Genomic DNA, 26,506 nt, shown 5'->3' with positions numbered 1-26,506 from the left:
AAGAACCAATTTATTTCCGTGAAATTATTAAAAAATCCAACAAATTATTCCATTTTTTATTCTTCTGCATCTCCATCCTGTCCACGTAAACAGACACGTCGAAGAAAGATGCAAAAAGAGAAAACTAGTGGCAACGACCGGAGAAGACGGTGAAATTATGGAAGAGAAGAGGCAGAAAAAAATGACAAGTGTGTTTTAAAGAAGAGCTCTTATATTTTTCACTGAAATTGTTTTCAGAATACAACGAAAAAAAGTTGTCAGTCGCTCTGATTTCTAAACTGACTGATGCCAGTGCGAAGTTCTGTCTGAGAAGTCCCATCTTGAACAGTTAAGAGTTGCATGCATTTGACGCATACAGCTTTCCCCGTTTGCCTGTATTCTTCTGATTCGTCTTTTCTGTACATGACGATCTTCAAAGAATCATGCTTATATGATTCACCCTGAAAACTTACAAATACAGATTTCAAACACAGGGTTTCAAACTTACTATGAAAATTCTTTTATCGCCATTTTTCACCAGATTCTGAAGATTACGAGGGCAATGCGGTGAATTTTCGTCACCCATTTTTTCGTTTCAGTCTGGAAAAACTTGTTTCTGTTTTAAATCGTAGATTTTTTATTCTGAAGAATTAGCAAAAGATTTAGTGTTGAAAGCATTCGATACCGTCAGACCGTTTGCTGGAAATCGGTTGAATCTTATTCTGGACCATGGAAAGTTAATCAATAATTACCTCAGTGTAATGGGATCGTATATTGATGAACAATTTAAGCTTTTGGTTGTCCCACTTGGATTCACTCCAGCACTTGACGGGAAGAGCACTTTAGAGGTGACAGCATTTTTACAAATAAATTGTAATAAAGAGGTTTTAGACTAAAAATCTCATCGTGAACAGATTCGAAGAGTTTAAAATTCCGGAAGAACTTGTATTGTCATCTTCTGTGACTGCAGATGGTGCCCTCTCTGGTTTATCAAATTATTTCAAAGGATGTATTAGGTTGGCAAGAAAGTTTTTGACCATAACTCAAGTCATTCCTACTCAGACAGAAAATATGCCCGATAGCATACGTAGTGACTATATTGGTACACAACTGTCTGCTGTTTACTGGGTACGTTCCCGATACCCTCCTGCCAAAACTCCGGTTGTTTCATGCTAAAATAAACTTGGACCCATTTCTCGACTTGACTTCAAGTTTCGAATTCCTGTCCAGCTGTAGCACGCTGTATTATCCCGAATATATGATATTTTGTTAGAGGAAGGTTACAGCTGTAATTTGTGTGAGCAAGAAGTATTTTGCAAAAGTAGGTGAGAATGTACGTCGTCGATTATGTAACATGCGGATGCGCAACATCATGGAGGCGGTGGATTTTTTGACCGCGTGAAACTGAGGACTTGCGTAGAGCTTTAATTTTTTGCACAGTGAAAGATCAGTAGTGTAAGATTATGGTTTTGCACTTGTCTAGAAGATTCCAGTTATATACGTTGTGTAGGGAGGGCATGACTTTCATTTGGAATTGTTCTCGTTCGACGATGTCTGCTGGCGTTCTATCAACGCCGAGTCACTTGACTTTTCTGTAATAATTACTGTACAAGACCATCGCGCTGTTAAAACTAAGAAACGGTTCAATCAATTAAAATTTGGAGGAGAAGAGAGGAATTGAAGTCGTAGGACTACCCTTCGCTAAAAGTTAAAATCGACTAAAAGATGTCGAACACATGTCTCAATTTTTATTCTTGCCAACACGTTTCAAGAAGTTTTTAACTGTGGTAGTAAACAGTGTGGACTGTCATTGATAATTCACAAAAATACTTGGATGGATACTCTTCCTCTATAACTCACAGCATGTACAAATCCTGTTCATATGGTCTTTTAGTACGTGATACTTTGATCATTAAAAATGACATTTCTCAACGTTGTGAACTAAATTACTTTTAGTGTGTCGATAGAAGATTTCACCCTTGCTAAGTTATCCTATCGGTTGAGCAATTAAAGTAATTTTAGTATAACATGTAATGGGGAATCGAAAATATTGCTGTAAGAATTGTTGGTCAAGAAAGAAAATAGGCAGGGCTCTCCCAGAAGGGAAGCGTCGGAGGGAAATGCTGTATACTATCAGAATTCCAGAGAGTTTATCTAACATAGGCCATGCAAAGTTGGTATTGATTCTCGTAATTTGTCTGACAGCATTCAAAACAAATCATGGTCAAAAACTTTCTTGCCAACCTAATAAGTCAAGAATTCGAAGAAAGTTTCAGAAATTTGTTTCTTTTTTCAGACATTCGACGTGTTTCACACTCTTTGAATCTTGTAGCTCATCGTGCAGTTGTTCCGTTGGATATTCACAAGAATCGAATGACCACAGAAGAATTATCCACACTTTCCGCAGTTTCAGATCTGATGAAAAACGCTCAAAAAGTCTCAAACGCTATCCGTACGAATGTGAATCTATGTAGTAGACTATCAAGACTGCCAGTGTTATGCGTTGAGGCCCGTTGGATCATCGGAATTAAATGTTTAACTGACGTCGTTGAACTGTCGGAGGAAATTCAGGCGAACTTTTCTGCCCTATCGTCTATTGGCAAACAAGCGTTCTCTGCTCTGAATTTGGATAATTTCAAATTTGCTAAAACTGTCGTGAAATTTTTTGAAGAAATCGAGATGTATACTAACGTTTTTCAAGTAAGTTTTTAGTTTTATGTTCATATATGTTTGGTTGGCTCCGCGACAGTTCACAACTGCGACATTTCGCAACAGCGACATTTCGCAACTGGCGTCTGTCAATCAGTTTCATCGTCTTCAATTAAATTCAGAATGCCATCTAGTTTTTCTTTTTTTTACGTGAACTCTTGTTATTGCCGATGGAGAAATCTCCAACTCATCAAATGCCACGAAATGATTGTTGGAATACCAATTCAAACACAAATCAGTCCCTCAGTTATTCTTTTTCTCACCAGTTCTCATCATACTTCCAGTAGGGATATGCCTTCAAAAAGGGAATTAAATAATTGCTATGTGCACGAAGGATACTTGCTCCGATTTTCAAAAAAATTAGCAGATGGCACGGAGCTATTATATTTAATTTTTAATTTTATTTGTTTATTGACTAGAATATAAATCATGAATATTAAACAGGAGACCAGATCATGCCCCTCACGAGGCTATAGACCTGGTAGGAGGGCGAAATAAGGGGAAAGTAAGATACGGAAAGTAAGATTAAGTCCGAAAGAATGGGGAAAAATGGGGAACGAGAATTAATTGACATGAGGCGAGAAGATATGAATGAAATGGATGAAATAACCGAAAAGGGGGAGAGGGGGCAAGGTAAAGAGCAAATTCACAGGGGAAGATCATAGTCTATTAATTGAATTATTGAGCAAGGAGACAAATTCACCGGGGGGGGGGGGGGGGGAGGAAGTCATGGGTATTACATATGATAGAATTCCATATGGAAATAGTAGTAGAGAAGAAGTCATTAACGTCAGGCCTAACACAAATTAAAGTCATGGGTCGTCTAGCCGAATTGGACAGTCTGACATACGATTGGATATTTGGAAAATACGCTGTGCCGCATATAAATTTATAAAGTAAGATTAATTGTGATTTAAGTCTGCGATGGCGGGCTGAGTAAATATCGAGAATTTCGAGACGGTCGAGGTAAGAAGAATAAGGGATGTTGCATCGTTGTAGAACTTTTCTAGTGAATAATCTGAGTGGTTTTTCAAGTTTTTGAGATAGAATGCTAGAAGGTGTAGGAGAGTAAACAACAGAGCAATATTCAAGTAAGGGCAGAACATAGGTGTTGAAAAGATGTCTGTAGAGTGATATAGATCTAGACTTGAAGGCTTTCAGCAGTTGATTACAGCGGAGTAAAGCTAACGAGGATAATTTGGAAATGTGAAGGTCGAATTTGAGATCTGAGTCGGTTAATAGACCCAGATCCCGTACTACTGTAGATTCGGAGATGGGGATGGAGTCTACATGAAATGGGTGACGAGAGTTTTCGGGACCTAGTCTAAGAAGAGAGGTTTTAGTGTGGGCTAGCGGGAGAGCGTTGGCGGAGGCCCATTTTGATACTAGGTTTATACCGTGTTGGAGGAGAACTGGGTCGTGGGAATACAGTTTAATATCATCAGCAAAAGCGGCAAAATGAATGTTTGGTGGGAGTTTCAGGAGTAGGTCGTTAATGTAGATTAGGAATAAAAGGGGACTTGACACAGTTCCTTGCGGAACACCCGAGGGAATAGGAGAGATTTTATTGTCTAGGGATCCGTTAACCATTACTGAGAAGGTGCGTTCTTTGAGGAAAGCTTCTAACCAGGAGATGTAAAGGTTTGACAAACCGAAGTTTGCAAGTTTTTTGAGCAAAATAATGTGATCTACCTTATCAAATGCTTTCCTAAAGTCAAAGAAGACAACGTCTAGAGAATGGTGAGTTTTCAGGATTCTTTTATAGTTTGCGGTGGAGTAGACCAGAGAACTAGGGCAGGAACGGCGAGCAAGAAATCCGTGCTGGTGGATGGAGAATCGATGACCTAGGTCCGTTCTAATTTGACGGCAAAGAATTCTTTCAAAAATGCGGGCGAATGGATCGGTGAGCGTGATGGGGCGATAGTTTTGCGGGGATGAGGGGTTCCCTTTTTTGAAAACTGGGATGATAGTCCCATGTTTCCAAGCGCTGGGGACAACAGAGGACTCGAGGGATTCTGAATAAATGATGGAGAGAGGTAGGGCAAGGCTAGTGGCGCAGTTTTTGATTATAAAGTAATTGGCTAGGTGAAGGGAGAACCCACATTTTGGAGGAATTTTGGAGATGACTTGCTCAATTACCCAAGGGGAAAAAGTGTCTCTGGAAGACTGCGGGTGGGCGGAAGAAAAGGGGTTGTTGGGAACCGAGGAAGGTGGAGTGTGGGGGCTAGTGTTGTAGTTGGAGAGGAATTCGGCAGCAAATATGGACGCTTTGGAGGAATCTGAAGTAATGAGGCCAATAGATAGATGGGGAATTGTAGACCTGCATTTGATATTTGATATTTTATTTAACTATTTAAATATACAGAAAATGTCACTGGAGGTCAGGTAAAGTCCCTCACGAGACTAAACCTGAGAAAGGAAACCGGGAATAAGGAATTATAAAATAGGTGTTGGGCAAGGGGGAGGGAGAATAAAGAAAGAAAAAAAAATCAGAATCGTGCAATATTATTTACAAGAAGAGACTTGAATTCCGATGGGCAACGGAAATGAGGGACATTAATAGTTAAGGCATTCCAAATAGGTATTACAGTTGAGAAAAAATTAGAGCAATTAGGATTTATACAGATGAGAGACATTGGGCGACGGGAGGAGGAACTTAACCTGACATGGGTCTCAAGACTAGGAAAATATGAGGCGCCGATTATAAGATTGTATAAGAAAAGTAGTTGCGCTTTGAGCCTACGGTGGCGCATAGATAAGAGGTCAAGTTGGGAGAGGCGATCCGAGTAGGAACAATAAGGTGTGTTACAGCGTTGAAGAATTTTCCGCGAAAAGAATCTGAGAGGAGTTTCGAGCTTGTGCGCTAGTTTAGATGATGGGGGAGGCGAATAAACGACGGTATTAGAAGGTGGTGTTCAGAAGATCGAAAGAAATCAATAATTAAGGAAATTTTGGAAAGGCTGGCGACGCTGCGTACGTTAGAGAGAACTATGTCGATTCGTATGTCAGACTGGTCAATGTGGCTAGCCGGAGAAGAAGAAGAAAGGACGGGAACATTGGAAGGAGGAAGTGGTAAATAAGAATTAGAGTCAGAAGTTAGAAGAGAAGGAAATTGGCAAGAGGGTTGACAGGCGATTAGAGAAAAGGGCGAGGATTTTTGTTGAGTTTATACTCAATGTCGACCATGATGAACTTGGATAATTTTTCCTTCAAGTTGTTGTCGTATACAAACTTGCGAGACTCGTACAATTTCTTCAGTTCCTCTCTCGTAAGATTTCTCCTAGCTCTTGGTCGGCTCTGGATAGAAAAGAGTGACGGATCCGCGTTCTTGGCTTTGAAAAATCCATTCAGAAATTTGTCTCTATCAGAATTCGATGCAAACTGCAACTTGAGAGGCCGGCATGCAGTTTTAGACGAATGGCGGTGGGCTTGAGATGGAGAGGGCAGTCCGTGCTTTGCGCTGAATGTTGAGAAGAAAGTCACGTTTCTCTTGTTCTGGATCGTCCTTTGAGTCCGGGAATCTCTCGATGACGGCGCGGGTCGCTTTGTCCAGCATTTTGGCTGCTTCTTGCGCAATGGAAAGCGTAGAGAGTTGCTTTGGCAGGTTTTTAGAAGAGACTTCGGCGTAACTTGTTGGACGGCTTTCATCGCCATTCGCGGAGGAAAAAGAGAAGACGTCGTTGTTAGAGTGGCAGAAGACAGGTTCCCCAATAGCCGGGGGGTCCTGTGCCATAGGGCAAGCATTAGAGAGACGTTCACTTACTTTAGTGGAGCAGGTTTCCATGAGGGAGGCTTGAAGTTCGTTGACTTGACGAGTCACTTTCACAATATTGACAATAATGTAATTGTCACTTTATCCTCTTCGGCGCTGCACTCACTTGACCACTACTATGCAGAATTTGACGATTTACACTTTGCATCAGTGATGCTTTCTCCGAAAACCAAAAAAATGAATGCTTTTTTGGATTCAGAAGTCAGAAGAGTAAGTTTTTTCGCCAAAAATTGTGAACATAATTCACGTTTCAGGCGAAAAGAGCGATCGTCAACATGATACCAAAAGAAGCAACTCCTGTTTGTGTCTTGGAGCCGACTGCAAAACGGGATGGTATTGATTCACTCTACAAGCTTGTTAGTGATTCGCCGGAGGAACAAACCGAATTCGATGAATTCACTCAGTGAGTATGATGAAGTGTCTAGTGTCCCGATACTACGTATTACAGATATCTATCCGAATTTGTGGATTATGGCTCAACGGAGACCGTCGAAGAGTATTGGCTTAAGAAGAGAAACAAATTTCCACTCCTATTTGAAGTCGCAACGAACTTTTTGCGAATCGAGACGAACCGAATGCGAGACAAACCGAACCGGGACAGAGTGCGAGACGAACCGGGACGAACCGAGTCGATCCGAAACCGGGAAATCGGGAATTTTGCGAGTTTCGTCTCGCGAGGCGACACTCTACTACCTACCACCTAAATAATCTGTCGGATTCCATGATGGAATTCTGTTTTTGATCTTTTCAATAACGAACTCGTAATCTTCTCTAGAACGAGATTCCATCAGCACGTGAACCACTGGAACAATTGAGTCTCCACACTGTAAAAAAAGATTACCATGTTTTGTTAGCAAAACAGCTTTACCTGAGCATAAATACACCATATTTGTTTGAATGGTGCCTGCGCAACTGCAAATGTTCCATCTGAGAGTACAATTTGAGAACTCTCGAGTACTTCAAGAGCAAGATGAGAAGCGAACGCCACATAACAAGAATTACTGTACCCGCAAGTCGAGTCGAACAACATAAACTCACCTCCGTCTTAAAAGAAGTAACGCTTATTTAAACCACATAAATATCTTCTTACCATTATCATTAATCATTTTTCCACTGAAAACTGGGTTTGGCGAGTCTACGGCTTCAGTATCTGGACATTTCTCGTTACGTTGTCTGCTGATGAGTCTGCTTAAAGTTGAAGCTGAACCAGCCACAACAACAGGACGAACTCCATATTTCATCTTTGTTTCGTGAAAGATGTCTCGCGGAGCTAAATTTGAAAACTGAGCCAATTCTTTGATTTCTTGTTTAGCTAACTTTGCCTAAAATCAGATCTGATACAATAAGACGAATGATTTGTTCAACCTGAACAATGCCATCATCAGGCATATGACCAGCATGACTCTTGGATGTGGAAATTGATCCATCAGTTTCGCGTCTTCAGAGTGCTCCACATTGCACACTTGTTTTTCTGTGTAATTCGGTACCATCAGACAACACCTTCACAGGGCGCATAGCATAACCATTACGGGAATAAATTGGTCTCAACACACGTTTCGGCATTTTTCTACTGAAAAATATTTAATTTTCGCTGAAATTTGACAAATAATCGAAAAAAAAAACAACAAAAACGGTAAAAAATTAACTAAATAAACAAATAATGAACTTTGGGAAATACAGAGGGCTGGCGCATATGCTCACTAGGGAATGTTGTGGGTGGGGTATAGAGTTATGGCAAGTGACCTATGTTATACCGTGAGGTATATAAACCTCAACGTGAAACCCTAGTCACGTGCCCCGATTATCCTTGTATTCATTTCTCTATAGAAATCAGTTCTAATAAAGTTCCGAATTAGAAACACCGTCTGACTCACACTCCTGTAAAGGATACAACAGTGGCGATCAGGATCACAAGAACTCGAGGGAAGCAGTAGTAAGCAGTAGCAGAAGTAAGACCAGTAGCAGAAGTAGCAGAAGTAGCAGAAGTAGAAGCAGCAGTGAGAAATGACCGAAGACGTCGATTTGAGTACTAAAGGAGAAGAAAGCCTTCTAGAAGATAGGAAAACAAGACTCATGGATTCGTTGATAGCGAGAATGCAAATGTTCGTGTATGACCCAGAGGGAGGATGTGCATTCGAAGACTGGTTTGATCGAAATGGCGAAACGATTACGGAAGATGGAGCATCACTAGAAGACGGAGCGAAACGAAGAATTCTGTTGAGTAGACTGAGTCAAACCGATTACACTTATTTCATCAGTCGTATTTTACCCAAGAAAGTGAGAGAACTGTCGTTTCAGGAGACCGTCGATACCCTAATGGAATGCTTCCCATCGAATTGTTCAACATTCAAACTTCGTTTCGATCTACTGCACACAACATTTGATGGAGGAGATTTGAAGGAATATACAGCCAAACTGAGGAAAAGTTATGCAATTGCGAAGTACAGTAGTATGACGGATGAGCAGCGATTATGTCTTTTATGGATTCAAGGTTTGAAGACCGACGAAACACAATCATACAAGGTGAAAGCACTGCATATAATGGAAACCAGACCGGATACAACCTTAGCAAAGTTGGAAGCCGAGATTCTGAAGATTATGGAGATAAAGAAGGACGCAACCGTCGGACAAGAGAATTGGATGGTGCGAGCAGCAAAAAGTGAAAGAAAAGGAGTTTATCGTGAGTCAGCGGAGAAGAAATCAGAAGCAGTAGCAGCAGCAGATGCAGAAGGATGTTATCGGTGTGGAGGAAGGCACGCATCGGATGGACGTTGGACTATGAAAGAAGATTGTTACGAGTGTGGAGAGAAGGGACACATTGCAAGGAAATGCCAATCGAGACGTGGAAATCAGCACAATAAGCCGAAAGTTTTTCACCAGAGAGCAGCAATTGTTGAAGGAGTTAAAGCAGAAGATAGTAGAATCTATAGAACTGTGCTTGTGAACGGAACGGAAGTGAGAATGCAGGTTGATACTGGATCGGATATTACCCTAATCAGCAGAGATGAATGGAATAGAATCGGAGCGCCACGGCTAAAGAAAACGAAAGCAGTAATTCGAGATGTAGCTGGCAATTTGATGACGATCCATGGAGAAATCAGCTGTGCAGTGGAATATGAAGATAGCCAGGCGTGGACGAGAGCGTTTGTTGGAGATGGTGATAATTTACTTGGACTGGATTGGTTGGAGGAAATTCCCGAAATATTGAAGTTGCCCGAAGAATACACCGTGAACCGAGTGGTCAGAGAATATCGAGGTAACACAGGTAGCAGCAGAAGAAGAGATTTTGTGGTAAAAACAGTGAGAAGAGAGCAGCCCGATCAAATGAAGATTCGTGGAAGACCAGGAAGAAATTCAAATAACCAGAGAAATTGGAAATGGGAAGAGAAGAACGCGTGCGGAAGTGTGAACAGTAGACTGAATTTTGAGAAGAAAGAGGAGAAGAGACAGCAACTCCACGGAAAAGAAAATGGCAGATGTTTCACAGAAGACTCGTCGAAAGAGAACTCTTATCCCATGGCCTCACTAAAAAGCAGTATTCCAGAATCGTCTTGGAACATGGCAGCAGCAACAGGAAACCAGTCGTGTCATTGGAATGAATATGGATATGGAATTGGCAACTCCGTTACTTCATCAACCGAGCATATGATACCTTCGTGGAGACCTGGCGGATTAACGATGAGCTGCATGTACTGGTTGCCTGCATACAACAACAACGGATGGTTTTATGTGTCTGGCCGTCGATTCCGTTGGATATTAGAAGAAAACCCCGAATTAGTGAACTTCTGATATATCGGGGGAGATGTTATACCGTGAGGTATATAAACCTCAACGTGAAACCCTAGTCACGTGCCCCGATTATCCTTGTATTCATTTCTCTATAGAAATCAGTTCTAATAAAGTTCCGAATTAGAAACACCGTCTGACTCACACTCCTGTAAAGGATACAACAACCTATATCATTGGAAAGCTGAGAACACGTCATTTATTTATCTGTTTTTCGTTTTTGCTGAGGACCCTCCCAGTTCGAGAAATTTAGGTCTGAAATTTTGAAGATATTTTCCCCGTGAACTCGCGGTCACAGTTGATTTTTGGAGATTTTCGGCAGATTCAGTTCGCGTGAAGTTTCAAAATATAATTAAAGTGAAAACCTTAAAAAATCAGCGGTCGAATGGTTCAGGGGTCACAGGCAAACCGCTGATGATGAAACGCGGGCCAAACGCGGGCGAAGGGCGAAACTAGGACCAAATGAGGCCCTAATTTCATTCTACGCGGCTCAAAGCCGTTTTGAGGATGAAACGCGGGTGAGATGCGGGCGTCCTCATTTTTGAGGCTTTCTCAAAAGCGCCGAGGATGAAACGAGGACCAAATGGGGATGAGTCGGCACTCATTCATTTTTCATTTTTATTTCATTTTCTTCAATTGTTTCGTTTTTCGTGTAAGATTTTTCGCTGTTTCATCAAAAATAACTGAATTTCAGTGAGCTAAATTCAAAAAACGTCTACCAATTGGAATGAATTGAGGAACTTTTCAAAAGACAGAGGTGAGTTTCGTTTCGAAAACTGAAAAAATGGCTTTCGGTGTTTTTTTCAGAAGAACTTTCAATGTTTGGATTCTGGCCAGCCCATTCTTATGTGTTTTTGCTGTATTTTCATAACTGTAAGTTATCTTGCATAACACGAGAATTCCGTAGTGTTGAAACAACTTTTTTGATTAAAATAGAAATTGGAAAAAAATAATTGAATGATAAATTCAAAATTTTTGTAAAGTTTTGAAAACTTCAATAAGAGTTTAAAATTATTTCACTTTTTATGCTTCTACTTCAATTTTGAACAAAAACTTATTTCAAAGTACAGAGTCTCTGCTCTACATACAACTAGAAAAATGTACGGTTGAAAAAATCTCAATTTAGTTTATGAAAATGTTTCAATAAGATTTCAAAATTTAATTTTTCAAATTTAAACAAAAATTAAAAAGGACCCTTTTTCAGATCGTCGTTGACATGTGTATGGGACCTCGGAAGCAGACCAAGAAGCAAAATCAAAAATGCATAATCTTCGAATTCGCCACAACTTTTCTAAATTTTTCTTTGTTTTTTTCTTAAGTTCGAATAAAATAAATATTCATATTAGTACAATTGTTTGTTGCTTCATAACTATTTACAATTAGAAAGAACCAAAAAATTCTGATCCGGGGAACCCCTGCCCAATTTTTCCGCTGCCGACCGCCGAGGATGAAAATTGGTCCAAATTAGGACCAAATTTGATGTCTTTTTTGGTATCGTTTTGACACCGAGTGTTCATCCGCGTTTGGACCAAATTTCATCCGGAGCGGTTTGCCTGTGGTAGAGTTCGGGAATAGTAGTCAGAGGGTCTGGGGCTCGATATCCTCTACTTGAATTATTTTTTTATTTTTTGTAAAGCTCATAACTGGCTCCAAGAGCAATCTGGGTCACTTTTTCACACACAGCAACAGCCTCACATAGGCAACTTTCACATTTTTGACCAGAAAAAAATTCTAAAAATTTTTGCCTATAGTCTATAGGCTATAGATGATCATATAAAGTCTTGAAAAATTCAAAAAAAATTTTTCGAAAAAGGCCTGAACCAGATGCTCTAAAGATCAGAGAACCCCGAAAACATGAAAAAGTGACCCAGATTGCTCTTGGAGCCAGTTATGAGCTTTACAAAAAATAAAAAAAATAATTCGAGTAGAGGATATCGAGCCCCAGACCCTCTGATTACTATTCCCGAACTCTACCACTGAACCATTCGACCGCTGATTTTTTAAGGTTTTCACTTTTATTATATTTTGAAACTTCACGCGAACTGAATCTGCCGAAAATCTCCAAAAATCAACTGTGACCGCGAGTTCACGGGGAAAATATCTTCAAAATTTCAGACCTAAATTTCTCGAACTGGGAGGGTCCTCAGCAAAAACGAAAAACAGATAAATAAATGACGTGTTCTCAGCTTTCCAATGATATAGGTCACTTGCCATAACTCCATACCCCACCCACAACATTCCCTAGTCAGCATATTGAACGGCGGAAGTCGTGAAGTGTCCGTACACCGCATTCGCCATAAATGCAAGCTGAGATCCCGTGATCTCACTACCACTCTCTGTTCCTTGGATGTCAGATTCGTACCAAAAAGTCAAAAACAAAAAACAAAAACGTTTTGGCACGAGTGGGGGTCGAACCCTGGTTGTCAGATTCGTACCAAAAAGTCAAAAACAAAAAACAAAAACGTTTTGGCACGAGTGGGGGTCGAACCCTGGTTGTCAGATTCGTACCAAAAAGTCAAAAACAAAAAACAAAAACGTTTTGGCACGAATGGGGGTCGAACCCTGGTTGTCAGATTCGTATCATCGCTCTGACAAATGCTGAAAAGCGCCGTAAAGTGTGATGCATTGTTCGCAAAACACCGTCACGTCAGAATGCAGATTTAAAAAAAATTCAAATTGTTTGGCCTAAAATTGTTGATTTTCCGCTCAGTTTTACTATAATTTTTCTGTTTCTCTTGAATCCGTCGAAGAGATACTCGGTTTTCTGAATATTTACACTATTTCTGGAATTTTGCTTCTTGAAATCTGAAATTTTGCGCTTAGAATAGTCGAAATGCTTGCAAGTGAGCTGCGCCCGGTGAAGTTTTTGCTATTCTCAACGAAATTTGGGTATTTTTTGCAAGTTTTCTTTAAAAATTGGCTTCTTTCATGATTTTTGATGAATTGTCGATACTTTTTACTACTTTATTTGTCCAATTTTACTTCGAATTCTCGATTTTTAGATTGGAAAAGTATAATTATTAAAAAATTTTAATTTCAGGGGTACAAACTATGGCTTCGCGTTCGTTGGCCTCTAGCAGCCGTTCGGCGTCTCGTCTTCTTCAAAGCAACGTTCAGAAATGCGCACTTCCAGCTGCTTCCAGTGAGTTTCGATTGCATATTTGTGCAAAAACATGTTTTCAAATTTCAAATTATCTTTTCCTTTTTTCAGTCCGTCTCAGCTCAAACAATGTAGAGTCCAAGAAGGGAATTCCCACCGGAGTTGCCACACAACAAGCTGCCGCCGCTGGAAAGGTAAAGCGAAAGTAATTTTCCAATTTATTAAATTGATTTATTCCAGGTCTCCGCTAAGGCCACCGCTGCAAACGCTTCCGGACGTATCGTCGCTGTCATCGGAGCCGTCGTCGACGTTCAGTTCGATGAGAACCTTCCACCAATCCTCAACGGTCTCGAAGTTGTCGGACGTTCCCCAAGACTCATTCTTGAGGTCTCCCAGCATCTTGGAGACAATGTCGTCAGATGCATTGCTATGGACGGAACTGAAGGACTCGTCCGTGGACAGCCAGTCGCTGACACCGGAGATCCGATCAAGATCCCAGTCGGACCAGAGACCCTCGGTCGTATCATGAACGTTATCGGAGAGCCAATCGACGAGAGAGGACCTATCGCCTCGAAGCACTTCGCCGCTATCCACGCTGAGACTCCAAAGATCGTGGAGATGTCCGTCGAGAAAGAGATTCTCGTCACCGGAATCAAGGGCGTCGATCTTCTTGCCCCATACGCCAAGGGAGGAAAGATTGGACTTTTCGGAGGAGCTGGAGTCGGAAAGACTGTGCTTATCATGGAGCTCATTAACAACGTCGCCAAGGCTGGAAAGATTGGACTTTCAGGAGGAATCGTGAAGAAAATTCTCTGGTTTGCCGTGATTTTCTCACTCATCGGATTATGTCAAAGTCAAGATTCCTGTGATTCTTGCATTGACAATATCGATAACATTGGGCTGGTACTGTTGTTCAGGAACTTATGGGTATCACCAGCTGAATGGAAGCCCGTTTAGTTTGAATATTCCACGAAAGTTGTCAACCGGTTTACTAGTTATGATTCATTTTCAGAATCTCAAAGCCACTCTTAGCCCCTTCTTCAAAATGTCTGAGCTTGTGTGCCAGTACACTAGAAACAAGGATGCGTGCAGGCAGCTGTATGAGTCAACCCATAATCTTACGGATCAAATTATAGATGTAATTTTCCCCCGATTCGATGCTGTCACCAATCGTGTCTACATCTGCTCCACCGTCTTGGAATGCCCCGATGTGTAAGTCTCCCGAAGACAACTAGACTGTATCTGAGACTTTATCTATCAGCTCGGTTTTTGAAATCACAAAAAATGTTGTATTTTCTCAAATAATGATGCCAGGGCATTAATTTATTATGTGAAAGTCATTCAATCCTGATTTTGAGATAGAAACAGACACTGAACTTTGATATAGTTTCCTTACGGTCATTGTTAGCACTCTCAACATCGACAGCTGGCAGAAAATTTACATTTCAGCGATTCGCTCGGATTCGAAGTAGTTGAAGGATTCTGGACATGCAGGAAATGCGAAAGCTTTCTCGAGATGACGATGAGAGTGAGTTAGATTATTCCACCTATTGACGAAAAATACTCAACTTTTTTCTATTTTCAGATGTCAGCTGTCATCCAGTCGCGATTCTCTCAAGTTATCGTTATCAAGATCTGCAAAAACCAAGCTCAGTGTCTCCAGAAATACAATGAATTCATGAAGTTTATCGACCTTTTCCTGTACCCCACCGAAGGAGCTCGGAAATGGAATTGCAAAAATATTTTCGGATGTCTCGATTCGCCAAGTTTGAATAGTGATCTATGAATGTTTGCAAGTATTCTAGAGCTGGTTCTCGTTGGAAATTGTATGTCCTTTCTCTCCCCGTTTATGTATTTTCTCTCTCTCGCTCTTCATCTCATTTCCTTCCCTGTGTCCCCTTCTCTGCAATCAATTCCCTAATTCTTTTTTTTCTCTTTTGATCGTTTTATTTACCGATTCTGTTGTTCCTTTTTTTCTATGGCTCTATCTCGTTCTCTTTTCTCCTCACTAATTCCTTGCCCCCCTCCCACCCCTATTTTCTCTGAAATTACAAACAAATTTTGCTTGTAATAAAAAATATAGAGCCTAGAATGACGTGAACTGTTCTGATTTTCCGTTTGTTGGGTAAGCCGTCATGTTTTCCAACGAAAAATGAGACGGAAGCGAGAAAAATCGACATTTCGCAAGAGAGATGTTGCAAATTGAGAGAGTTGTTTCGAATAAGGGAAATGGCAATATTGTCAAGGAGATTATTAATTGGGTTCCTCGGATTTTTCAGAATTTCAGACAAAAATCAATAATTTCAGCTCATAATGTTGATGAGGAGATCACTGAATTGAATTTGGTCCGCCATCGCATTCTGCGTATTTGCCAGTTTGAGAATACGCCGAAAATAGATTTCTTCGTGGTTTTTATTTCAGAATTTCAGAAAAAACGAAGCTGTTTGTTTCTCGATCGGTTATTCATCCTCCTGCCGTCACTATTCAAAAAATGAATTCATCGCTCGATGGCAAAAGTGATTCACCAAACAACTTCAAGGCACTCGTGTCAATGATTCAATCCTTCTCATATCTTCATTTTATATTATTTGCCTGAAAACGTTAATATTTAGAGAAAATCTGATTTTTCAGATGATACAGTTTTTACAGTTAACAATTGAAACATTTTTTAAGCCAAATTTCTTATTTGAACAAAAAAACAATAAAAATCAACAAAAATGATTCGAGATCTGACTATTCTTCTCCTCCTCCATCCACCTTCTTCTTCGTCCTTTTTCTTTTTCCAGTCGCCGTCCTCTCCCCAGTTCTCACTGTCTCCAGGGACGCCTTCATAACCTTCTTCTTGCACGACAGGGGGTTCACTCCTCCCTTCTTCTTTTTCTTCTTTTTCAGTTGTGGTACTGTCGATGACGACAGAATTTCCTTTTTCAGCTCTTTCAGCTTTTTCATCTCCGCTTCGTCTTTCGAACATCCGGCTTTCGTCGCTTCGGATATCTTAAAATGGAAATTTTTAGGAAAAATCCATAAAACTATACTTACATTATCCAAAAGGACCGTCTTGAACTTGATATACATGATGGGCGTTCCCACAATCTTCCTCAACTTCTCTGTGAGCTCATCATCCTGCGTCGCAATCAAAAACTTTGTTTTTCCACTTGCAGCACGTCTAGCCAGATGGGCGAGACAGTCCGAAGCAGGTTTGGGCGTCGAATGAGTGCATTCAGCGATTTCGAATTGTTTTGCAATGACGAGAGCACCGTAGAGAAGTGGTCCGAATTTCTCGAGCTCGTGGAGCACACATTTCGTTGTCATCAGATGAGTTTCCTCCGTTAGATACTTTGGAATTTGTTCGGCGAGGTTTAGCTTCTCCTGGAGAGCCGCACTGCAGAAGGTTCCGTCGACGAGAACTCGATAGGGCGCCACGAATTTGTAGTTGTATTTGAAGAATGTCAGCAGACGATTCGCGCGTTTTAGGCTGGAAAAACACCGATTTTCATTGAATTTTTGCGAAAATACTTACCGCTTAACCTTCATCTTTTACTTTTTCTTCAAATTCTTCGTCACACAATCGATTAGCTTCTTGAATTCGGCGTTACAATCGCCTTGCTTGATTCGTTCGGCTTGCGCAGACACACACGATCCGTAGGCGGTGGTTTCAGTTGGGCACTTGGCGATGGATGTTGCGTAGTTGAGAAGTCGCTGCTGGCTCTTTGGCATACCCTGAATTCAAAAAAAAATTGATGAAAATTGCATTTTTCTAAGCGAAAATAATCAAAAACGGGAAAAGAGTGAGAAGAACGCAGAGAAAATCAATAAATTCATGTTAATTGAGAAGTTAAATGTTGAATTTCAAGAAAAGTTAATTTTTTCCAAGCGAGAAACCAAAAAAACTTACTTCACAATTCGAAAAGTAAAGCGAAATATCGCGAAATCGAAATCCCCGTAAATAAATTCTTGCGAAAAAAATCGCGATTTTTCTGCGCGGCGGGTTGCAAAAGTGCGTGCCGCAGTTGCGTTTCCTTTTCGTGGCGAGACCCGCTCCGCTCATCGGGCGGTCTGCGCTGTTATACCGTGCAAGTGAGCTGCGCCCGGTGAAGTTTTCGATTTTCTCAAGGAATTTTGGTTATTTTTTGCAAATTTTCTTAGAAATTTATCTTCTTTTATGATTTTTGATGAATTGTCGATACTTTTTACCGCTTTATTCGTCCAATTTTACTTCGAATTCTCGATTTTTAGGTTGGAAAAGTATAATTTTTGAAATTTTGAAATTTCAGGGGTACAAACTATGGCTTCGCGTTCGTTGGCCTCTATCAGCCGTTCGGCTTCTCGTCTCCTTCAAAGCAACGTTCAGAAATGCGCACTTCCAGCTGCTTCCAGTGAGTTTCGATTGCATATTTGTGCAAAAACATGTTTTTAAATATAAAATCATCTTTTCCTTTTTTCAGTCCGTCTCAGCTCAAACAATGTTGAGTCCAAGAAGGGAATTCACACCGCAGTCGCCACACAGCAAGCTGCCGCCGCTGGAAAGGTATAGCGAAAGTGTAGCTTTTCTGTTTATATAATTTTTTATTTCAGGTCTCCGCTAAGGCCACCGCTGCAAACGCTTCTGGACGTATCGTCGCTGTCATCGGAGCCGTCGTCGACGTTCAGTTCGATGAGAACCTTCCACCAATCCTCAACGGTCTCGAAGTTGTCGGACGTTCCCCAAGACTCATTCTTGAGGTCTCCCAGCATCTTGGAGACAATGTCGTCAGATGCATTGCTATGGACGGAACTGAAGGACTCGTCCGTGGACAGCCAGTCGCTGACACCGGAGATCCGATTAAGATCCCAGTCGGACCAGAGACCCTCGGTCGTATCATGAACGTCATTGGAGAGCCAATCGACGAGAGAGGACCAATCGCCTCGAAGCACTTCGCCGCTATCCACGCTGAAGCTCCAGAGTTCATTGAGATGTCTGTCGAGCAAGAGATTCTTGTCACCGGAATTAAGGTCGTCGATCTTCTTGCCCCATACGCCAAGGGAGGAAAGATTGGACTTTTCGGAGGAGCTGGAGTCGGAAAGACTGTGCTTATCATGGAGCTCATTAACAACGTCGCCAAGGCTCACGGAGGTTATTCTGTCTTCGCCGGAGTCGGAGAACGTACCCGTGAAGGAAACGATCTCTACCACGAAATGATTGAAGGAGGAGTTATTGATCTCAAGGTTTGTTTAAAGTGAACATTGACTTGTTTATATATTTTCTGTTTTCAGGGAAAGAACTCCAAGGTATCCCTCGTATACGGACAGATGAACGAGCCACCAGGTGCCCGTGCCCGTGTGTGCCTCACCGGACTTACCGTCGCCGAGTACTTCCGTGACCAGGAAGGACAAGATGTGCTTCTCTTCATTGACAACATTTTCCGTTTCACTCAAGCCGGATCAGAAGTGTCTGCTCTTCTCGGACGTATCCCATCCGCTGTCGGATACCAACCAACCCTTGCCACTGACATGGGTAGTATGCAAGAGAGAATTACCACCACCAAGAAGGGATCTATTACCTCCGTCCAGGCTATCTACGTGCCAGCTGACGATTTGACTGATCCAGCTCCAGCCACCACATTCGCTCACTTGGACGCCACCACTGTATTGTCCCGTGGTATCGCCGAATTGGCTATCTACCCAGCTGTCGATCCACTCGACTCCACCTCCCGTATCATGGACCCCAACATCGTCGGACAGAACCACTACGACATCGCTCGTGGAGTTCAAAAGATCCTCCAAGACTACAAATCCCTTCAAGATATCATTGCTATTCTTGGTATGGATGAGTTGTCCGAAGAAGATAAGCTTACTGTCTCCCGTGCCCGCAAGATCCAACGTTTCCTTTCCCAACCATTCCAAGTCGCTGAGGTTTTCACTGGACATCAAGGAAAGTTCGTTTCACTCGAAGAGACCATCCGCGGATTCACCATGATTCTCAAGGGTAAGCAAATACTACAGACCCGGATCAAATTGTAATAATTATCTTTCAGGAGAACTCGACCACCTTCCAGAAGTTGCCTTCTACATGCAAGGAGGAATCGATGATGTGTTCCAGAAGGCCGAGGAGCTCGCCAAGCAACACGCCGAAAGACAACAGTAAACGACAGACAATTAGTTTTATTTTTTTGTTATAACTCCGGCACTACGTTTTTCTCTTTTTCTAAATGTTTTTTTGGTAGTGATAAATTTAATGTATAGTTTATTGTATTGTTGCGGTAGTGCTGTTCCCGTCAGACCACTATTTGGTGACTCTCAATACGTTGTTTTCCATCCCTCTCCCCTCTTTTTTCCGAATTGAATCAACTCAAAAGCCTGAATAGGCAAAAAATAAAGCAAAAACACACTTCTTCCTGCCCTCATTTGACTTCTAGTATATTTTTATCAGAAATAAACAGAAGCTCGATGATATTCATGTTGAGTATGAAAATTCAGGAAGAATCTTTCAGATGAGCGGCCGGACGTATGCCGATGATTTATTTCCACTGAAGACGGATCATCCCGATGAGCACATGTCAGTTAGCACAACCTCAACACCAAGTAGTCCGAACTCGGTGGACGCAGCGAATTCAAGAATCCACGTCGGATGGATGACGACTCCAATGGATGTGGTTGAGGATTTGGATCGAAACGTGGCACCGTATTGCACAAAACTCGGGGAATTCAAGTACAATTTCGTGGTATTTCCAGTCGGAGGAGTTGTCAGAGCCTATTGGAAACCAGTTGAAGGGTTAAAAATTGTGAAATAGGAGCAATTTTTAACGATTTCTATAGTTTCAGCAACGAAAAACACCCTCCAGTGATTGATTTACCGGATGTCCAGCTGGGGAATAATCTATGGGAGTCGTATGTCACTGGAAAAGTATTTTACTAGCTGAAAATTCAATGTCTATGCCGAAAGTCGCTTTCAGATCTCTCCATGGATCGATTGTGACTCACCGGACACTGATTTCGCTGCACTTTCCGAAGAGCATCTCATCAAAGAGCTCAATTATATCTGTTATTTGGGTCTCCAGTCGATGACTATCGAGTTGAAACGTATCTCATCTCCGAAGACGGCGGCCATCATGAATAAGTGGCTTTGGACGAAAAATTCGAGATTTATGTGAGAAAATTCGGCCGTAAAAGCGCCATTTGTATTTAATAGTCGATGAAAATCGCCATAAAAGCGCGAAATTCGTCATTTTTCATTGTCGTTTTACTAGATTTGTCTTAATTCTTTACCCGAAAAACCTGAAATTCCAGTGTATGGGTGCAGTTACCGTCATCTGTTGAAATTTGCGCCGACTACGACTATTTCTCGTCGAGCCACGTGGATTTATGGACGATTTGGGCGGATTTCCGGAAGCAATGCAACAATTTCAGTGGTGTCTACCTCCAGGTTGTTCTCACGATTTCGGCGGATCTTCCCGACGAATTTATGGAGGAAAAACTGGTGAATCGGTGGAAAGCGGAGCCATTGGCTGCGTTTGTAGTGGAGACGTCGGCGTTTGGAACGGCGAGAAGCGGGGAGGCAGCGTTGCCGAAGTAAGAGGGTTTTTGATGAAAATCGACTAAAAACTAGCATATTTCTGAACAAACGAGTCGAAATAACAGTCCGGATAGCTATCTTTCATCTCGAAATCGACATATTTTCAACTTTATTTCGATGAAAATTGCTTCAAAATCTGTAATTTTTTCACGAATTTGAAAGAAAATCGCATAATTTTTTAAAATTAACGTTTTTCTACTCAAAAGTGCCACATTTTCATCTGAAACACGATTTTCGCCCTGAATTTCATTGCTTCATGCCAAAAAAATGCTGAAAAATAATCAATTTTTACGGAAAACTGATTTTTGTGCTCAAAAAACTCAATTTCTCAAACAACTTGTCATTAGAGTACCTCATTTCATCAATCCATTTAAAAAATGCAAAATCTTCAATTAAAAATTTCCAGCTCCCACATCTCGTTGCTGAAATATCTCTGGACATCCGACTCCCTTCGTCTCGTGCTTCGTGCCACCACCGACACTCACAAATACAATATTCAAATCAAGTCCGAGTACTCACTGGCTCTCCGTCAAGCCGTTCGTGATGTTCACTATAAGAGACAACAAGAATTGGACGAGGGATCGAATGATTCATCGCATTCTCTGAACGTCGGCGAGTATAAAGATGTCCTCCAGGCGCCACTTCAACCGTTGTCTGAAAATTTGGATTCAGGAGTTTATAACACTTTCGAGCAGGACAAAATGAAGTACGATGTGTATGAAGCGGCTGTCGTCGGGGCGTTGAAGGATTTGGGAGCGGATGGACGGAAAACGTGTGTTGTGTATTTGTTGGGTGGTGGAAGAGGTCCTATTGTGAGTTTAAAGCTAGAAAAACTCTCTCAATTTGGTATAAAAGTCCGATTTTTCTTGCTAAAATGTCGCTTTTCACCAGTTTTGGAATTTTTCCTCATTCAAAACCAATCTGAATCAGCCGGGAGCTTGCTTCTAAAAGTTTAGACGAGCAGACATCCGGATAGACAGAATTCTGGACAGAAATGGCTTTTTTTTCAAAAATTGAGGTTTTTTGTCATTTTTCTGCAAAAAAAATCGATGAAAAAGGACTCTGAATGGTTCAATACAGTCCGAATATACTGAAAATCGGAAATCCGGACAAACAGGATCACCAGCAGACATCCGGACAACTGACAGACGGACAGAGACCGAAATAGAGACATCCGGACATACAGACACACTGACAGACCTGAAAATTTATCTGAGAAAGTAGTTTTTAAACAGAAATAGTGCTAAAATAACGAAAAAACCTGGAATTTTCCGGATTTCAGCACCAAAAACGTCCCAATTTTCAATTTTTCCACTTTAATCACCCAAGATCGATCTGAATTAGCCGAGAGCTTGCTTCTGAAAATTTAGACGAACAGGAGGATGCAGAGACAGAAATCGTTACTCTTCTGCTCACAAAAATTGACATTTTTTGTCATTTTTTTCCAAAAAATCGATGAAAAGGTCATTGGATCGTTCAGTTCAATCTGAATACACATTAACGAAAAAATCCTGGAAATGTTCCGTATTTCAAATCCAAAAACGCCCCAATTTTCTTCCAGGGAACCAAAATTCTGCGTGCCGAAAAAGAGTACAATACAACATTCCGACAAGGAAAGGATCCTCTGAAAGTGAAATTATATATTGTCGAGAAGAACACAAACGCGATTGTCACTCTGAAATTCATGAATTCTCGATCATGGAAACGAAGAGTGACAATTGTCGAAAGCGATATGAGAAGTCTACCGGGAATCGCTCGTGATCGTGGATTCGAGCAGCCCGACATCATCGTATCGGAACTTCTCGGCAGTTTCGGAGACAATGAATTGAGTCCCGAATGTCTCGATGGGGTCACCGATTTCTTGAAGCCGACGACGATATCGATTCCTCAGAAGTATACGAGTTATGTGAAGCCGATTATGAGCACTCATATACATCAAACGATTAAGGCTCAAAGTATTCCCTATTTGAGTCGTGCTCTTCCGTGTCATGGTCGAGGAGAACCGGAATTGGAAGAGGATGGATCCTGGGTTCAGAAGTTTCCGTGAGTTTTGAGTGTCTGGCGTGCCTTTGGCGCGGTTTTTGTTCAAAATTTGAGGAAAAATGGTTGATTTTCAGAAACTTTCTGTAATTTTTCAACTCATAAACCTGTTTTTTGGATTCAAGACTCTACTGGCGCGCCTTCGGCGCAGTCTTGAATGTTGGAAATACTAAAATTCTGTTTCTGAAATGGGAAATTGGAGTTTTGTCCCGGAGTAGCTGGCGTGCCTTTGGCGCGGTTTCCAGAGCAAAAAAATTCCAAAATTTGAGGAAAAATGGTTGATTTTGTTATAAAAAACTTGATTTTCGTAATTTTTGAACTCATGAACCAATTTTTTGGAGTCAAGACCCAACTGGCGCGCTTTTGACGCAGTTTTGGAAGCTGGAAATGCTGCAAATTGTCTCTGAAATGAGAAACTCCTCATTTTCACTTAATTTCCTGCGGATTAGCTGGTGTGCCTTTGGCGCGGTTTCCAGAGCGAAATTGGTTCAAAATTTGAGGAAAAATGATTGATTTTGATACAAGTAGCTCCAAAATCTTGATTTTCAACATGCTTTTTTTTGGATTCAATACAAATGTTATTGACTGGCGCGCCTTCGGCGCAGTCTTGAATGTTGGAAATGCTACAAATTGTTTCTGAAATGGGAAATTGGACTTTTGTTTCGGAGTAGCTGGCGTGCCTGTGGCGCAATTTCCAGACCGAAATTTGTTCAAAATTTGAGGAAAAATGGTTGATTTTTATGAAAAATCTCAATTTTCAGAAACTTTCTGTAATTTTTCAACTCATTGACCTGTTTTTTGGATTCAAGACCCAACTGGCGCGCCTTTGACGCAGTTTTGGAAGCTGGAAATGCTACAAATTGTTTCTGAAATAGGAAATTGGAGTTCTGCTCCGGAGTAGCTGGCGTGCCTTTGGCGCGGTTTCCAGAGCAGAAAAATTTCAAAAATTGAGGAAAAATGGTGGATTTTTTATGAGAAAATCTCAATTTTTAGAAACTTTTTGTAATTTTTCAACTCATTGACCTGTTTTTTGGATTCAAGACCCAGCTGGCGCGCCTTGGACGCAGTCTTGATAGCTAGAAACGCTGAATATTGTCTCCGAAATGAGAAATTTTGAAGATTTCTGGCTTCTCTGGTTTCAAGAGCGAAATATGTTAATGATTTGAGAAAAAATGCTTCATTTTGACATAATTTACCTCAAAATCTTGATTTTCAGAAGTTTTTTTGTAATTTTTCTACTCTTCTGCTTACTGGCGCACCTTTGGCGCGAGCTGGAAATGCTTAAAATCAGTTTCTAGCCGAAAAGCCAACATTTCTCACACAATCTGCTGTGTAAACATCAGTAGTGTAAATAGAACCGCCCCTGGCCGAGTCCACATGAAATTCTAGGCCACCACTTGTTTTTTCTCTTTTATTTGAGAAAAAAATAGAAAAAATGACAAATTTTGGTGTTTTTCCTCAAAAAACTTTGATTTTTCTGATGTTTTGGCCATTTTTTAAGCCAAAATCCATATTTACAGCCAAGGAAATGTGGTCAGCAACATGGATCAAATCTACGTCGTCTATCTCTCGAAATATATTCCACTCGCCGAATCGACGAAGCCTGTCTTCAGTTTTGAGCATCCCAACTTTTTGAAAAAGAGCAATGAGCGATCGGAGATCATCGAATTCGTGATGGATAGGAATGCTGATGTGAGGATTGTGGACAATTACTGTTTTTGGCAGTTTAGAGCCGAAATTAGTGAAAAACTTCTGGAAATACTATAAAAAATGAGCATTTTCAACCTTAAATGTGGCAAAATAATGAATTTTTCAGAAAATATACCTTTAAAATCACATTTTGATAGTTTTTGCCTTGAAAATGAGTTTTCAGCCAGAAAATTCTCAATTTTTCACGACTTTTGCCCCTAAAACTCCCATTTTGACCCCGAATTCCACCTAATTCAGCCAGAAAATTGTCAATTTTACTTTTTTTCATGAAATTTCACTTCAAATTCTCAATTTTTTTTCTAGACTCTCAATTTAGAGAAAAAGAATTGTGAATAATTGAGAATTTGGAGTGAAATTTCACTGAAAATAATGAAAAATTGAGGAGTTTCCGATCAATAAAAGCGAACTTCGGGTTGAAATTGTCTTATTTCTGAGGTAAAAACGGTCAAAATGTGTTTTTTAGTGTAAAAATTCTGAAAAATCAGTATTTTAGAGTTTAAAATGAGCCATTTCGAGTCCGAATTTCATCTATTTCACCCTAAACTCAATTTGTCTGTAATTCTCTAATTTCTATTCTTCCAGTTAATGGGATTCGGTGGCTACTTCGACTTGCAACTCTACAAAACAGTGATGCTCTCAATCGAGCCATCCACTCAAACGGCCGGAATGCTCAGCTGGTTTCCAGCGGTCATTCCGTTGAGAGATCAGTTGAGAGTTGCCGAAGGAGACACGATTCGACTCAAAATTGACAGGAAAATCGATGAGGGAGGGGTGTGGTACGAGTGGCGGGTCGAGTTGAAGGTTGGTGCCGAAACAGGCTGTAAAAATGAATTTTTGAATAGTTTTTTTGCAATTTTTTGGATTAAAATCTCCAAAATAGCTTAACATCCACTCAAAATACTCATTCTAAAGCTGATATTCACATCTTATATTAGCTCGCCGCATTTCTTACAAGTGCGCTCCACCGAAATGCCCTTGAAAAATGTCTCTTTTTCTCTGAGTCTCTCAATTTCACACACTATTTTCTTCGGTTTCGGTAGAGCGCGCTTGTTAGAAGCCTGATGTGCTAGTATGGACATCCGGACGTTCAGATCATGCATCTGGACGTCTGGAAGCAAGAATTAGGTATAGATAGTAGATTAATGACGATTAGTATCTGAAAAGTGTGAAAATTCACGTTTTCACTCAAAAAATAGTTTAAAAATCGGTTAAATCAGAAAATAGGCTTTTCAGGTCAAAACGTGCTGAAAAAGCTGAAAATTTCGGTTTTTTTGAGTAAAAACTGACATTTTGGGCGATTTTCAGCCTCAAAACATGCTTAGAAGTCTGAAAATTTTCAATTTTTTGTGCAAAAATGATGAATTTTGGCTTAAAATGCGACTTTTTGAGAGGTTTTTGGGCTGAAAATTGATATTTTTGTGCTTAATTTGAGGGATTTTTGGTTTCGCGTCAATGGCGCCCCAGGCTTTCAGCATATTCACTACTCTCCAGGTTGAATATACGCGCCAAAGACACCCCAGCCACTAAATAATTCTGATTTTAACACGATTAGCTCCGCCCACTTTTTATCATATCTATAGTCTTGAAACCTCAAAAATCCCATAAATTAATTTCAGAAACCCAACGGAGAGGTCACATCGACGCCGCTCCAGAATTCGAACGGAGAAAGTTACTACATGCGAATGTGATTTCTAATTTTCCCGTTTTTTTATTGTTTTTTCTGGTTTTCACTGCTGAAAATGCCATTTTTCTAGTAATTTTTTCCAATTTTTCCAATTTTCCGCCTCGAATTTTACTTGTTTTCCCCTCAGTGATTTCTCTATATGATTCTGTGGTTTTTCTTGTTTATTTTCAGCAT

The 26,506-nt window shown here is 40.8% G+C and overlaps 7 protein-coding genes across 7 annotated transcripts; 4 read left to right on the top strand and 3 right to left on the bottom strand.

Annotated features, from left to right (window-relative positions):
* Positions 1–157: 157 nt before the first annotated feature.
* On the top strand, positions 158–2,822 carry GCK72_008469 (uncharacterized protein; the record flags this gene model as incomplete). Its single annotated transcript, XM_053726847.1, has 6 exons — positions 158–188; positions 238–327; positions 646–827; positions 871–952; positions 2,276–2,679; positions 2,811–2,822. 6 exons carry the CDS (start codon positions 158–160, stop codon positions 2,820–2,822), a joined length of 801 nt encoding a protein of 266 aa, XP_053586424.1.
* A 3,275-nt stretch (positions 2,823–6,097) lies between these two features.
* Positions 6,098–6,472, bottom strand: GCK72_008468 (uncharacterized protein; the record flags this gene model as incomplete). The annotated part of the gene is made up of 1 exon (XM_053726846.1): positions 6,098–6,472. One exon carries the CDS (start codon positions 6,470–6,472, stop codon positions 6,098–6,100), a length of 375 nt encoding a protein of 124 aa, XP_053586423.1.
* A 677-nt stretch (positions 6,473–7,149) lies between these two features.
* On the bottom strand, positions 7,150–7,701 carry GCK72_008467 (uncharacterized protein; the record flags this gene model as incomplete). The annotated part of the gene is made up of 3 exons (XM_053726845.1): positions 7,150–7,284; positions 7,329–7,504; positions 7,551–7,701. The coding sequence occupies 3 exons, from the start codon at positions 7,699–7,701 to the stop codon at positions 7,150–7,152; spliced, it is 462 nt and encodes a 153-aa protein (XP_053586422.1).
* A 5,596-nt stretch (positions 7,702–13,297) lies between these two features.
* GCK72_008466 (uncharacterized protein) lies at positions 13,298–15,132 on the top strand (the record flags this gene model as incomplete). Its single annotated transcript, XM_053726844.1, has 6 exons — positions 13,298–13,388; positions 13,458–13,540; positions 13,587–14,249; positions 14,359–14,558; positions 14,796–14,874; positions 14,932–15,132. 6 exons carry the CDS (start codon positions 13,298–13,300, stop codon positions 15,130–15,132), a joined length of 1,317 nt encoding a protein of 438 aa, XP_053586421.1.
* Positions 15,133–16,079: 947 nt separating this feature from the next.
* GCK72_008465 (uncharacterized protein) lies at positions 16,080–17,063 on the bottom strand (the record flags this gene model as incomplete). The annotated part of the gene is made up of 3 exons (XM_053726843.1): positions 16,080–16,340; positions 16,386–16,821; positions 16,888–17,063. The coding sequence occupies 3 exons, from the start codon at positions 17,061–17,063 to the stop codon at positions 16,080–16,082; spliced, it is 873 nt and encodes a 290-aa protein (XP_053586420.1).
* A 568-nt stretch (positions 17,064–17,631) lies between these two features.
* On the top strand, positions 17,632–19,470 carry GCK72_008464 (uncharacterized protein; the record flags this gene model as incomplete). The annotated part of the gene is made up of 5 exons (XM_053726842.1): positions 17,632–17,722; positions 17,792–17,874; positions 17,922–18,551; positions 18,600–19,311; positions 19,361–19,470. The coding sequence occupies 5 exons, from the start codon at positions 17,632–17,634 to the stop codon at positions 19,468–19,470; spliced, it is 1,626 nt and encodes a 541-aa protein (XP_053586419.1).
* A 346-nt stretch (positions 19,471–19,816) lies between these two features.
* Positions 19,817–26,336, top strand: GCK72_008463 (uncharacterized protein; the record flags this gene model as incomplete). Its single annotated transcript, XM_003098924.2, has 9 exons — positions 19,817–20,097; positions 20,148–20,229; positions 20,279–20,472; positions 20,613–20,894; positions 21,305–21,710; positions 22,460–22,941; positions 24,459–24,630; positions 25,231–25,449; positions 26,265–26,336. 9 exons carry the CDS (start codon positions 19,817–19,819, stop codon positions 26,334–26,336), a joined length of 2,190 nt encoding a protein of 729 aa, XP_003098972.2.
* Between the last annotated feature and the right edge of the window lie 170 nt (positions 26,337–26,506).

The sequence above is a fragment of the Caenorhabditis remanei genome, chromosome III (genome assembly GCF_010183535.1).
Source record: "Caenorhabditis remanei strain PX506 chromosome III, whole genome shotgun sequence".
Lineage (NCBI taxonomy): Eukaryota > Metazoa > Nematoda > Chromadorea > Rhabditida > Rhabditidae > Caenorhabditis > Caenorhabditis remanei.
Note: the sequence above shows the minus strand (reverse complement) of the source record. Positions and strands in the feature narration are given on the sequence as shown.